The sequence below is a fragment of the Haemaphysalis longicornis genome, unplaced genomic scaffold (assembly GCF_048455015.1).
Source record: "Haemaphysalis longicornis isolate Haplotype H1 unplaced genomic scaffold, Haemaphysalis longicornis Haplotype H1 scaffold_1, whole genome shotgun sequence".
NCBI classification, from domain to species: Eukaryota; Metazoa; Arthropoda; class Arachnida; order Ixodida; family Ixodidae; genus Haemaphysalis; species Haemaphysalis longicornis.
In genome coordinates, this window is record NW_027526203.1 from 255,614,994 (window position 1) to 255,628,987 (window position 13,994).

Below are 13,994 nucleotides of genomic sequence, written 5' to 3' on the forward strand. Positions count from 1 at the left end.
GCCAGGTGCGCCAACAACACCCACGGTATCATGAACCATGATGGTAGCTCGATCTCTTCTATCTCCTTTGAGTCCCTCAACACTGTGATCCAGGAGTATGCCAACAATGCCACACCGCCTTCATCCGAAGACAAGTTTCAACTTGTTCTATCCAAACGGCGGCATCGAGCCTCCAAAATGTCTCCTGCTACTCCAGACAACACTGTGACTCGGACTCCCCCCAAAACATGGGCTTACTATGATTCTGAAGCCCGTGAAATCCACTGAAATGATCACGCGCTTCAACCCTCTGGCACTAAAGGACAGCATAGTAGCAGAGGTACCAGATGGGGTTTCGCAGCTACGACCAAATTATAGGCTAATCCTACTTGCCATCAACACAAGAAACACTACTGCTACGGAACACCTCCTGAAGATAACTGCCATCGGAGACATACCTGTGCGCACTTACGAGCCCCGTTCGGAAAACTGTGCTCGTGGAGTCATCAGAGGAGTGCCACAGAACATTTCTGATTCTGAACTTCATGCCAACTTGCGGCAACGAGCACCAGTGCGATCAGCGTGGCGATTGGGAACCACGGAGGCAGTGCAAATTGTATTTGCTACTGACACGAGACTAGACTATGTAATCTTGGGCTACACTCGATAGCAAGTGTACGACTAATCAGAAAAACCGACACAGTGTACCCGCTGTCAGCGCTTTGGGCACATCGCAGCAACATGTACCCGCAAGTTGCGGTGCGTGCGCTGTGGGGGAGATCATGAAGTTGCGGCATGTAAGTCCGCTGAAAAGCTATGTGCAAACTGTTGCAAAACTCACCAAGCCGATTTCGCTTACTGCCCAACGTACCAGCAAGTAAAATGCATCTATAGGTACAAGAGCGAGAACAATCTTGACTACAAGGCTGCGAAAAAAACTTGTAAGCGAAACGCGAGCAAGGTTCACACAAAAGAACCAAGTCAGTCAGTGTCTCAGGACATGGACTTTGAAATTATTGACTTTCCGCTGCTACAACCGCAGTCGTCAGACCAAGTTCCTCAAAGTCCTGCTCGGCCCGCCGGCCCACAGCAGGCTGCCTTGAAAAGCTCCTACCAAATGCACATGGGTCGGTCCAACAGAGAGCCATCGGCAAACTCAATCTGCTCTCTTTTTACGCTCATTGAACCTGTGCGTTCAATCCTAGCGCCTTTTTCATCCCCTGTGGCTCAAGCCATTTTAACCTTTCTAAACCCCATTACTCCGCTCTTTCGGGAATGGCTGTAGACCATCTCGGCAGCACAATCAGTGCGCATGCAAACGTTTCGAAATCGGGCAACTGTATTTCAGCGGAATGCCTGTGGTCTGCGCTCCCGCTTGTCCGACCTCCGACAGCTAGTTAACAAGCATAAATTCCGGGTCATTGCCATCTCAGAATTCCGCCTGCGATCGGATGTTCGTCTGTCGGGGTACACAATGCATCAGTCTTCGACGAGCTGCGAACAGAGTAGAGTGCTACTTGGAATTCGTCAGGACTTGACTTTTGTGCTTCACAATGTCGCACAAGACGCAACCAACGAATACATTGCACCAACAACAAAGCATGGCCGTGCAACCTTCCCCATGATAACCGGGTACGTCCCACCGAGGGCAAAATGCAACACGAAGCTCCTGGAAGACATTTTGTCCACTACACCTCCCTCGCACTTGCTCACGCGGGTGATTTCAACGCACACCACCCAGCTTGGGGCAGCACAAAGACTACGTCAAGGGAAGCAGTTTACTCCGTGTTGCCAGCGAAGCGGGCCTGGACATGTTATACACTGGATGCCCCACATTTTTCCGCGGCAAAACTTCAAATGTGTTGGATGTCACTACGGCCTCTGCTTCCCTGCCGCCGTCCGTGTTCTGGCATTCCGATATTGAAAGCTTTGGTAGCGACCACGTGCCCATATACACAATATTTGAAGGAATCTGTGGAGGACCCTCTAAGCAGAAGGTATACTGTGTGAACTGGGACACCTACCAAAACTTATTAGAAGATAATGCTGGAGCTTTTTCAACAAGCGAGGAGCTCGCAGTTGCCATTGGTCGGGCCAAATCCGAATCAACACGGCAAAGTCTACTTCCCAAGCCATGGTCTACATTTGATGGGCACTATGAACGTCTTCGCGCTCTTCGCCCGGGAGCTGAGCGCCGGGCCAGAAAAACCCTACTTCCGGACGATATCCGAACTTCCAGGTGCGCGCAGAAGCGCGTTGAGAAGCACGTGACCACGCTTGCCAAAAATCGCTGGGCCCAGTTTTGTTCAAAACTAGATCCATGCAAGCCACTGACACGCATATGGCAGGTGTTCCACAGCCTGAGAGCCCCACCCAGTCAGATTCACCCATTTTCTTCAGTAGCCCTAAAGCATGGCGTCAGTGAAGTAAATGTTGTAGAAGAATTTTAAATAAAAGTCATTCGCTCCCCAGAGCCCTTCTCTGACTCCCGGGCACTTGACCGAGTGGCTGCCTACCACGAATGCTGGGATGATGGATGAGCCATTTACCATGAATGAGCTATCTGCAGCGTTAAAATCTGTTAATTTGTCCACCTCGCCTGGGCCTGATGGAGTTAGCTATTCGGCTCTGCGACATCTCGGCAACAAGGCTCTTCAGCAGTTTCTCAGTATATACAACGCATCGTGGCAGACTGGCTGTGTTGAGGCAAGCTACAAAATTCCTCGCCTGGTACCGATTTTAAAGCCGGGAAAATGCCCACCGACCAATTGCTCAGTTACGCTGCATTGAAAAGGTAATGGAAAAAATGGTACTACAGCGGCTTGTCTGGGACCTCGAAAAAAGGAATGTCTACCCGCCAGAGACGTCAGGATTTAGGAAAGGAAGAAGCAGCATTGACAATTTGATCGCCTTGTTAAAGGAGTACTGACACCAAATTTAGAGGCCTAAATAACGATATAATTGGTTTCAGTAGTTTGTACAGATTACCCACAGAAATTTTTGGAGCGATCCGAGGCTGGAAACGCATCAAAAATCGATTTTAATTGCCCTGGCCGCGAACTATTACAAATCGGCAGCACTAGCGAAATCGCTTAGGGTGTGACGTCAGGCTATCCGCGATTTTGCGGCCGATTCAGCATGACGTCATACAGTTGTTTCCGGAACCGGAAGCAATAGCCTGCGCTGTTGTTGTGGGCGGTCTCGCTTCGATAGGAGGTTTGGCTTGGCTGCGGTACCGCTGTGAGCAAGGCTTGCGAAGTGCGCACTTCACGTTTCCGCGCAGGTATTGCCATCTCTCGACCGGTCGGCGCACCGCCCGCCGCGCGCCGCGGGGGGCCGGTCAGCGTATACGCTTGCATCGCGGCAGATATCTGATCGCCGCTTTTAAAATAAGCCCTGATAACAATCCCAAGCACAATTTTTCACCACACTAACACCTACTTTCTCGCATGTGGAACTTCATTTTAACGATCAGATTGATTCAGAAGAGCAGCGACAAGCGGTTGCTACCGTCTTGCTACCGTGGTCTGCGCCGGATCGAGCCGCTGAGTGTCCGAGCTGGCAGGCGCGGCCGGCGTGTGCGCGAACTGTTTCCGAAGGCAGGAAACGCTTCACGATTGCCTGCTTTATCCATTTTTTGCGATTAAACGCGCGGGATCTACAAATTCAGCTCAGCGATAGTCGTAGTTGACCATGGAGCAAAAACGGTGGGCGGAGCGACGCCGACGACGCATCGCATGCACGCATCGGGTCATGTGTCTCAAATTCACGCGTACGACTAGTCGTGGTGACAGTCGTAACGATCAGTCGCATGCGAATCGAGTGTACAAATCGTACATGTGTCCAGCGCTTTAGTGTGAACCGCGTGCAATCCGTAGCAGACGATGCAGCGAACGTCCCTGACGTCACGGAGACCATGACGTCACGGTCCGACGTCACGGAGACCGTGACGTCAGGCAGTCCGCTTGCAGGCTCTCCTTCGAACGGCCATTTTCCCGCGCGGCGACCGAATTTGAAAGTGGTTGCAATAAACGTGCTATAATTAATTATATGTTGGTGGCTGACGCCTTTCGGTTCGATTTTCGTAATTACTGGGACCATAGGTATTCTTTACAGCATAAAAACTGAAAGCGAGAAATTTCGTGTCAGTACTCCTTTAACAGATGTTCGTGCACAAAAGGCTGTGAAAAGGTTCACCATTGCTGTCTTCCTGGATATAAAGGCAGCATTTGAGTGTTGCCCACGGAGCAATTCGAAGGGAGCTGGCGTTTGTAGGACTGCGAGGCCGAACGCAAGTCTGGATCACTGATTACCTAAACGATCGGTATGTCTACATGACAACCAAAGACGGTGACACGACACGACATGCCATCAAGCAAGGTGTCCCAAAAGGTGGTGTTCTGAGACCGACACTGTTCAGTGTATGCCTCATCCGCATCACAAAGGGAGTTCACATCTCGCTGTATGCTGACGACATCTGCATCTGGGATTCGGGCAGGAACCGCAGAAATATACGAGCAAAAGTGCAGAAGGCTCTGTTCGCCCTTGAAAAATACTTCAGCATCTGCGGGCTGCTTCTGTCTCCTGAGAAGTCCGCTGCCATGGCATTCACCAAGCGCGATGTATCTCGATACCCACTGGAGATTAATGGCGTGCACATACCCTATGTTCGCAATCACAAATTTCTAGGCATTGCAATTGACCGTTCGTTTTCCTGTGCTCCCCATATTAGGCGGCTAAAGGAGCGACTCCTTTCGTTCGTTCACGTTTTGCGGATGATGACAGGAAGCACCTGGGGCTGCTCAGTGTCAGCACTCCTGCGACTCTACAAAGCGCTTTTCGTAGGCCTCTTGCGATATAGCCTTACGGCTTTACATGCGGTGTCCAAAACGAACTTGAAGGTTCTGGAAGGCTTGCAAACTCGAGCACTGCGAACATGCCTGGGCTTTCCAAAATGCACCTCCACGATAGGAACCTTATGTGAGGCAAGGTGCTTTTCTGCGACCACTCTCCGTTCACAAGAATTGCTCCATACTAGCCTTCGATATGTTTCTGGGTGCCTTGCTCATCCACTGGCTGCCGCTTCTGCATCTTGCGTGGTGCACGTCCCGCCGTCTAATTACCTCCGACCCAAGCTGCCTGCTACTCCACCGTGGTTGTACGCCGCATGGTTTGTGTGCACCACTGTACCTGGAATAAGCAAGAAGTCGTCTATGCCCGCATCTGCCTTGACATATTTTGTCCTGGAGCATATCCAAACCCGTTATCCAGACCACATCGAAGTGTACACGGATGGATCCGTGACTTCGGCCTCTTCGGCAATCGGCGCATGGATTCCGTCAGCGGGACGGTCCATCAAAGAAAAGCTCAGCCGCAGAATATCCTCCACCGCCACTGTGCTAGCAGATGTCAGAGCAGCACTTCTTTACATAAGTGGAAGTCCTGCTCGGCGGTGGGTAATTCTTTTTGATTCCCGGCCAGCCTTGCAACTGCTAAATAAGCCGCCTGACTGTCGCATTCAACTTGACTGCGAAATGAATGAAATATTTTCAAGTGCGGTGCGCAAAGGACATGAAATTTTCCTTCAGTGGATACCAGGTCATAGGTCATTCTGGTATAGCAGGCGACAAGATCGCCGATGCGGTCGCCAGAGGAGCCCACGACCTCAACTTCACCGTTGGAATCCCGTTTTCCAACGAGGATGGCAAAACAGCTGCACTTGGCCGAGGATGGCAACTCCAGCTTCCGGCTTGGCGGGATCCCCTGACAAGGTATGCGCCTCTCCATATGATAGACCCTGAGTGCGATTTGCTGCGTCAGCGTGGTCTGCCCAAGGACACTGAAGGCGTGCTACACCGGCTGCGACATAACGTTGCATACACCCGAACCTTCTTGTTTAAGCTGGGCTGGGTAGAGTCGCCATTGTGTACAGTGTGCTCTACTACCGACAGCATCAGGCACATTTTAAGCCACTGCCCGCGATATGCCAGTCAGCGGGCAACAGTCTAGAAGGCACTTGTGCGACTACGACGTGGAAGTCCTCTAGAACTCTCTCACTTCCTTGGACCCTGGCAAAATCGTGATGAGGCAGTTCTGGGAATAAGAACTCTGCTTACGTTTCTTGCGGAAACAGGGCTAGAAGAGGTTCTGTGAACCCTCTGAGCATATACATTTTATATATCTGTGAATTTCCCCTCTCCCCGCCCCCTTTCTTTCTTTCCTTTTATTTTTCTCTCTATTTTCCGCTGCCACGTCACTGTATTCACCCCATTTGGAGTAGCAAGCCCTGCCGTTAGTGGGGCTGACCTTTTCAGCTTTCATTAAATGCGTTCTCTCTCTCTCTCTCTCTCTCTCTCTCTTCATTTCACCCTAGCGTGATTTCGAAAGAAAATGCCTTGTGATAGCCTCCCTGGTTTGTCATGTTTTTGCGAACCACAATTATTTCTAGCAACTTGTAGGGTGCCAACTTGTAGGGTGCCCAGGCAAATACAACCTGTTTATAAACTTCAGTTTGGAGCATACTAACCTTGTTTGCTTATATGCCCTTGAGCTAAGGCTGACTAAATAACAAAAGCATACCACCATATATCTTCGTGCCGTCTGCTTCCCGAATATCTTTGTTATAAAATATACTGCCCTGAGAACCAGGACGACAATTCAACCCGCAAGTTCATAACACATAACACCTCACCAACGTGACAATAAGGACGACGCGAACGAGAAAAAAACCGCCTACAAACCCAAGAATCCAGGATTAAACGAAACTCAGAGCATTAGGACACATGAAACATCATTACTGCATACCATGCGTGTCCAAAACTCCTATCCAAAGCAGGAGACCTCGTTAAAAGAAATAAATAGACCCAAACAAACTGCACTCATTTCAGGTGTGCTGCCACAGTATACCACGACGATACAAAATGGTGCACAAGAGGGAAGACATTTCGATGCGTCCGAGCCAACTACTCCTCACTAAACACCAATGCAACTTTCAGGACAAATCAAGACTCCATAGCTGGGTTCAAACAACCTTGAAAAATGAATTGGGAACGCAGAAACCATCACGCAAATCCCGTTAAGCTGATCCGCCCAAACTAAGAATATTCGTTCATAGACAGCCTAACTACATCGATAGTCGGACGGGGAAAAAAAGTTGATCGGAAATTCATGGTGTGCACTTAGCGGCTAACACAAGAGAACTGGAAATTGCAGGTCAACTGATACGGCAACGCTCACTGAACCTGTACGACTTATTAGCCTGCAGGTGAGCAGCACAAATGCCTACCAGGCGTCTGATGAACCGTCTCGTAGAACCGAACCAACAGAAACTCTGTCAACAAAATCTTAATCTACGGGAAGGCGGCACACCAAAAGGATAAGAGAAAATAACACCAAATACTACTATTTCCTCAATCCAAACGACACCTCAAGCCAGCCCTTGCAGAGCGTAGCTTTCCCGCGTCACCCTTGTGCATACCCGTTACACTTTAGTTATTGAAAAGAGCCCAGGAACCTTTCAACGGGATAATATCATCAGGCGGGGACACGGTAAGGTCACCTGCGGACTTTAAAAACTGTTTCTGGTTTCCAAGGCTGTTCCGTTATGTGAGAGGAGAGGGATGAATCTTAAGGGGTTAAATTTGCCCAAGAAGGCGAAGCCGTTGTGGTAGGCACACACAACTGGCTTGGCTTTTCGTCCAGTGAGCAGGTCTTGGAGTAAATCTGTCAGCGCAGGCCTATTCCGTCCAAGATATTTGGTGGGCGTTAACCGCAACGACGACCACCGAAATGTTGATGATGTTTTGATGTTAATTGCGCAAGGCCAGACCACCAAAATGTTACCCATTGTCCAATTCGTTAGGCATAGATGCCAATCTAGGAACAACGTCACTGTCGGTGGTAGGTGCCCTCCATATCAGATTATCGGATAAGGGGAAAATTGTCCAATGCATGGGGATCCGATTACGAGAAATGTGACTGTGAGCTGTCGCTGCCATTTGCATCGCACTAATGCCTCAGCCTTCGCTATTTACTGATTTGGTTACATATTCATGTGCGCCAATTTTTCTGCTGTTTGTTGTGCTGTCTGCTAGTGATTAGGTATGTTTGAAAGGATACCTCTGGTGTCACATGCTAACAAACAATGGTAGTCCGTGAAACAAGATATATTGATCGTAGCTTTTAAATAAATGTAGTACTTGCTATATACAAGAAAGTTGAAGGCAAGTGCCTGGTCCGCACAGGTGCCCATAACTGGTGCGCATATTATGCAGGTGAGTTTGCTGGCTCACTGTACGGCCAAACATATCAGGCTGGGTTTCCAATGTGGTCGGCAGGCGCAGAATAAGCCAACAAAGAGTTATGATGAACCGCAGTGAAAGCCGTTCTACGGCAGGTTTTGGTCTAAAGGCAGGGTAAGCGTGCGATCAAGGCCTGGAAGTACATTGCTGTACTCCCGCGGTTGCATTCGACGCCGCAACTGGAGTAACTCTCCGGTCTTCTGTGATTCTTTATTCGTGAGTTGAAGCTGAGCGGGAAGCCTGTCCTGGCAAGGCCGAGCAGTGTTATAAGTGAGCTACTACGCATGCACAATACGTCGAACGTGTGCTGGGTGCCTTGCACGGAGCGAGAAGGAGGCCCACTTTAACTCTCGAATGAATGAGAGCCACTGACCAGACTCCTGGAGGCCGCAGTTGCGCCACCCCACGGCGCCGGCGAACTCGTTCTGCGGCCGCACGCAGTCGCACCGCTGGCGCTCCAGGTCCATGCCGCACTGCTGCATACAGGACTGGCACCGGCCATGGACGCGTACAGCGAGTTAATTGAGGAGGTTGCGGTCTTAAAAACTTCATTGATTGATTGATTACGGTGTTTAACGTGCTGAAACTACGCAGGTTATGAGGCACGCCGTAGTGGATGGCTCCGGATAATTTTGACCACCGGGGAATCTTTAACGTGCGCGGAATGCTCTAACACACGGGTGTTTTTGCTTTTCGCCTCCATAATTAAAGCAGCCGCTGCGGCCTGGAATCGAGCCTGCATCCTTCCGCTCAGCAGCACAACACCTTAGTCACTGAGCCACCGTGGCGGTTGGGCGTAAAAAGGTATCGAAAATTCTTGAAGTTGCTAACTGTAAGCATTACGAAGTCTATAAGGGGGGTATTTCACGCAGGGAGAGAGCGAAATACATTTATTCAGCTTTTAGATTGGCACTGGATGACATATCTTTTGATTAGAGCGAGCTGGGTCATCAGGGAAGATCTGGACATCAAGCTATCCATTATAATTTAAAACAGGAGGTGGGGAATCGGAAAAGTGGTGGGCGGCCTGGGCGGCAATTGAACTCTCCACCTATGTGGCGGAGTTATCCTGATTATTGACATAATTAACATTCGGCAGCGTACTGCGACGGAAAAGATGTGGTCTCGTTGGGAGGATAGGGGATGCTGATTGATTGAGGGGAAGGGGAAATACGATTGTGGGGAAAAATAGCTAGCGGAAGGGACATTACAGAAAAGATTCCCTAAAGAAGACAATTACGTTAATGCAAGAGCAAACCGCAACATTATGTAGATACCTGGACAAGCATGAACACGAGGTCTATAAAACAGGTATTTCGGGTACCTGCACTGGAGTAGACATGGCGGAAGAGAAATTGGGCTGATGCTTCTCCGATCTTTGGATGTGGACTAAGTGCGGTATATGTATCGACAGCTTCATTCAAAAAGAAACTGAGCCCTAAAGCACGAATAGCGCCCCTGCTCCGCGTAGCGGCGCCGGTAAAAACGAAGGCGCGATTTGCGCGGGCTGTGGACACGCGTGCGCTGTACCAACACCCTCTAGAAGGTATTGGCTGTACACGCCCACTACCGCTTCCCTTCCTCCTCACTTCATACGCACCATTGCGAGTTCAGCCAATGGTGGCGCGTCGCGCCACCTAGAGATCTCTGTTCGAACTTTTATTCACACTCTTATATGGCAGTGGTGGGACCCTTACTATAAAGAGCAAAATACCTTGGTTGTTGAGGCGCAGGAAAAGCTGCTTTCACCACAAAATGAAATTACGTTTAAACGCTCGTAGGCGAGCATTGAAGCTTTCGTGGCGGCGGTGGAAGCATCACTCGTTCTCCCTCCGCCAAACCACATGTGTGGCCCCTGCCTAACAATGCACGCCGATATGTGTCAGGAGGAATGGAGGATTCGCGGAAAATCCGTTAGGCTTATTGGCCTAAACAGCGAGAGAGAAGGAAACAAAGTCGCGGCCTGGCGTTTGATCAGTGCTTAGTACTTGGGGCAGAACACTTAAAACGAAGCTTTTTATGTCTTACTGATGGCGTCCGTGCGCACCACAAAACGCACTGCCAATTTTCTCTGACGATGATGATGATGATCGTGGGGGAAGTGAAAGAAAAGAACGCTTCCTGTGGTCGGAATCGAACGTGGGTCCCTCGCGTTATGAGGCCGACGTCTACGCGAATGCGCCATTCCTACACGGTCGAAACAGTTTGGATTTGGATAGGGATGCATGGACGTGAAAAATTAGGCAGAAAAATTATGCACCCGTCCGTCTAGCGACGATGATAGTTGAACGCGAAGCTTTCTTCATGCGAGATCAAATCGCGAAGGGTCAAAGTCAAAGCCGCTGATATCAAAAGTCCAAACTGCGTGCGAGTCAAAGTCAAAGCTCAACGAGTCAAAGTCCAAACCATCTGCGAGTCAAAGTCTAAACAAAGACGAAAACCAAGAGATGCCTCTCGAGAAAGCTTCGCGTTTAACCATCGTCGTCGTTAGACGGAGGGTTGCATCATTATTAACGTGAACAGAAACCAACGAATGCTGCTTAGCATTCGGACTAGATTTGAGCTTTCCTGCGCTATGCACCAGTGATGATGGCTATATCAGTAAGGGCCTCCTCCTGCTCAGTATTCTCGAAATTATTGTTTTACTATCGACACATAAACTAGGGAGTTGCAGGAGGCGGGGCACTGGATTATTATTATTATTATTAATAATATTATTATTATTATTATTTTTTTTATTATTATTATAACGTTGTGATGACTCGGCCCTGACAAACAAAGGGAGCGGGCGTGCGGCGTGTGTGGGTGCGTCTGATTCGTGTCGCATCTCTGTGGTCCAGCGTTCGAAACGTCCTAGGCATATCTTTGTCTCAAAACGGTCACCTTGCACCACCTCAGCGCAACTGACGGAGCACTTGTCGACAGTGCACGTCGTACCTCGGCTGAAAACTAAGTATACCTCATACTACTCTTTCTCTGTGACTGTCGACGAAGTCTCTTTCCAGCGCCTGGGTGATCATTTCTTCTGGCCCAAGGGCTATCTTTGCAAACCCTTCCGTGGCAAGCTGCATGCCGACATGTTATGTCCCACCGGTGTTCAAAATGACGACTAAAAGATGCGAAAGGGTGGACATATAAGAATTCGCGCGGCCGTCGCACCAAAGCGACTGAATTCTTTTCAAATGCGATTTCATCAAATTTTCTGATTATTGTTATTTCTGAAACCTGGCTTTCTGATGACATTAGCTCTTACGATTATTTTCCAAAAAATTACAAAGTTTTCCGTAAAGATAGGGACTTTTCTGGGGTGAAACAAAAGGGAGAGGGGTGTTAGTTGCGGTCGATAGCGTTTTTCAATCTATGCCGCGTCATGAACTTGAGGGCGACAACGAGTCTTTCTGGCTGGACATTCGTCTGACTGGCGGTGAGAAGCTTTTACTAGGGGTGTTTTACATTCCCCCTGATGTTCCTATATCGTCATTTAAAAAGCTTCTTACATCTGTAGAAGAAATTTGCTCATCACACCCGAATCACCAGCATATCATTCTGGGTGACTTCAATACACCGGGTGTACATTGGGAACATCTTACCCATCAACACTACAATTATTACGTACAGCAGAAATCCAGCATGATTTTAGACTTCCTAGACTTCCCATCCTTGTTGCAACTTAATAATATCAAAAACAGCTCTCAAAATATCTTAGATCTTTGCTTTTTAGACATTAAAAATGCGCGAGTATCGTTGTCTGACATCTCTTTTGTCAAACCCGACAAGCTCCATCCTCCGTTCTGCTCCCGTGTCTCGATTCAGCGTTGTAGTGCTACACTGAAGAATAATGAATTCCCTCCCTACTGTTATGCCCGTGGTGATTACATTGGCGTGTATAACTTTTTTCTTCGTTCGATTGGTTGGAAATTCAAGATTTCCCTGATTGCGATGCGCAGGTCGAGCGGTTCACTGAAATAGTCAAAAGCAGCATGAATCAGTTTATATCCAAGTGCAAACCGTGCCGTTCAAAACACCCCTTTTGGTTCTCTAATGAACTTCGTACCACCCTTAAGTTAAAAGGCCGCTGCCACAGAAAATATAAGAAAACCGGGCTTGATGAATGGAAAGAGGACTTCCGCTCTTACCGTAAAACGTGTAAAAGTGTTTATGAGCGGGACCAGCGCTCTTATCTCGATTCTGTGGAGAGCAGCGTTAATTCCCAGCCTGCAGCATTCTGGAGATATATATTCGTTCCCGTAACAATAACTCACATGAGCAAATCCATCTTGTTGATTCCTCTGGGGAAGAAGTTCGTGATGTTGCCAACCATTTGCGTAGCAATTTAGTACTACACATGGCCAGCGCAATGACAGTGAAATAAACGTAATGTTGAATAATGTACACGGTTCTAGCTTCGTACAATTGGACGAGAATGTGGTGCTTCAGAGTTTAAGGCGCATGAAACCGTCGCTGTCGTGTGGCCCTGACGAAATAGGTACCTCCCGCTATTTTAAAAACATTCAGCAGAATTTTCGTTCCTGTTTTAACTGTGATATTCAATCACTGTCTAAAAACAAGCATATTTCCTCGTAAGTGGAAAATTTCTCGAGTGCACCCCATTTTCAAGTCAGGCACCAAATCTTGCAAAAAACTATAGAGCAGTTTCTCTCCTTTGTGCTGCCTCCAAGCTTTTGAGGCAGCGCTGCACAAGGTATTGTCAAATTCTGTACAGCAGTTTCTTACAAGTAAACAGCATGGTTTTATGTCAGGAAAGTCGACGACAACTAATCTCGCCTGCTTCATGGAGCAAGCCTCCGCTGCACTTTCCGAGCGAGGCCAGTTGGACGTTGTCACCTGTGACCTGAGCAAAGCATTTGATGTTGCCTGCCACGCGTTGTTACTTGATAAGCTTTTGCAGTCGTAAAATTGATACACCACTCGTGGCATTGCTGGGTAGCTATCTAAGCAATCGGTTCAGTTTCGTTAGCGTTAATGGGCAGACGTGTATAGATCAACAAAACGGTGTGCCCCAAGGCTCCGTGATGGGCCCTCTCTTGTTCTCCATTTTTGTAAATGATGTATCAGTCGCAATTCAAAAGTCTTCTTTTCTTCTCTACGCTGACGACACCAAAATATTCAGACGTATGAAGTCCATCGATGACTGTGATGCTGCAGCAAGATATATTCTCCTTTGCTAACTGGGGCTTGTTACGAATCGGCCAGCGCCGCCGTACTTTCCCGCATCACTCCTTGGCTGTGCGGTGAAGCCACTACGTGCGCCTTTGAAAACAGGCACCATCGTGTCGGTGAATCATACTTTCACGTCTCGACAAGCCCGGGTCAGACGCTTCGCTTTCGGCGCATTTCAAAACTTCGGCGGCTGCCGGCGAGGCTCGTCTCAACGCTCTTCAAGGACACAGAGGCCCCGTCGATCGCAACGGAGTCCTCCTCTCTCCCCTCTCTCGTACTCCACGTGCGCCGAGGCTACCGACTGTCACGAACTCTAGAAAGAGCGTTGTGTGTGTCTGTGACGTTCGTGGCGTGTTGCCGCTTGTTGGCGTTTTGACCGTTACGGCTTTTAGAAGCTGCGCAAGCGCTGTAATCCATTCCTGTTGGAGCAGCGAATCCATGCTGTCGCTCTGCTCGAGTCCTGTATTGTAACCTCGCCCGTCGGGGCATTGTTTTTTTTTTTTTTTTTTGGCTTCGGCTCACCTCTCGCTATGA

The 13,994-nt window shown here is 48.8% G+C and overlaps 1 protein-coding gene across 1 annotated transcript in view; it reads right to left on the reverse strand.

Annotated features, from left to right (window-relative positions):
* The window catches only part of LOC144158626 (epithelial sodium channel subunit beta-like), a 67,495-nt gene that overhangs the window by 41,205 nt on the left and 12,296 nt on the right, over nucleotides 1-13,994 (reverse strand). The window contains exon 3 of the mRNA XM_077689648.1: nucleotides 8,653-8,767. Within this exon, the coding sequence (XP_077545774.1) occupies nucleotides 8,653-8,767 (115 nt within the window). The remainder of the gene's footprint in view (nucleotides 1-8,652; nucleotides 8,768-13,994) is intronic.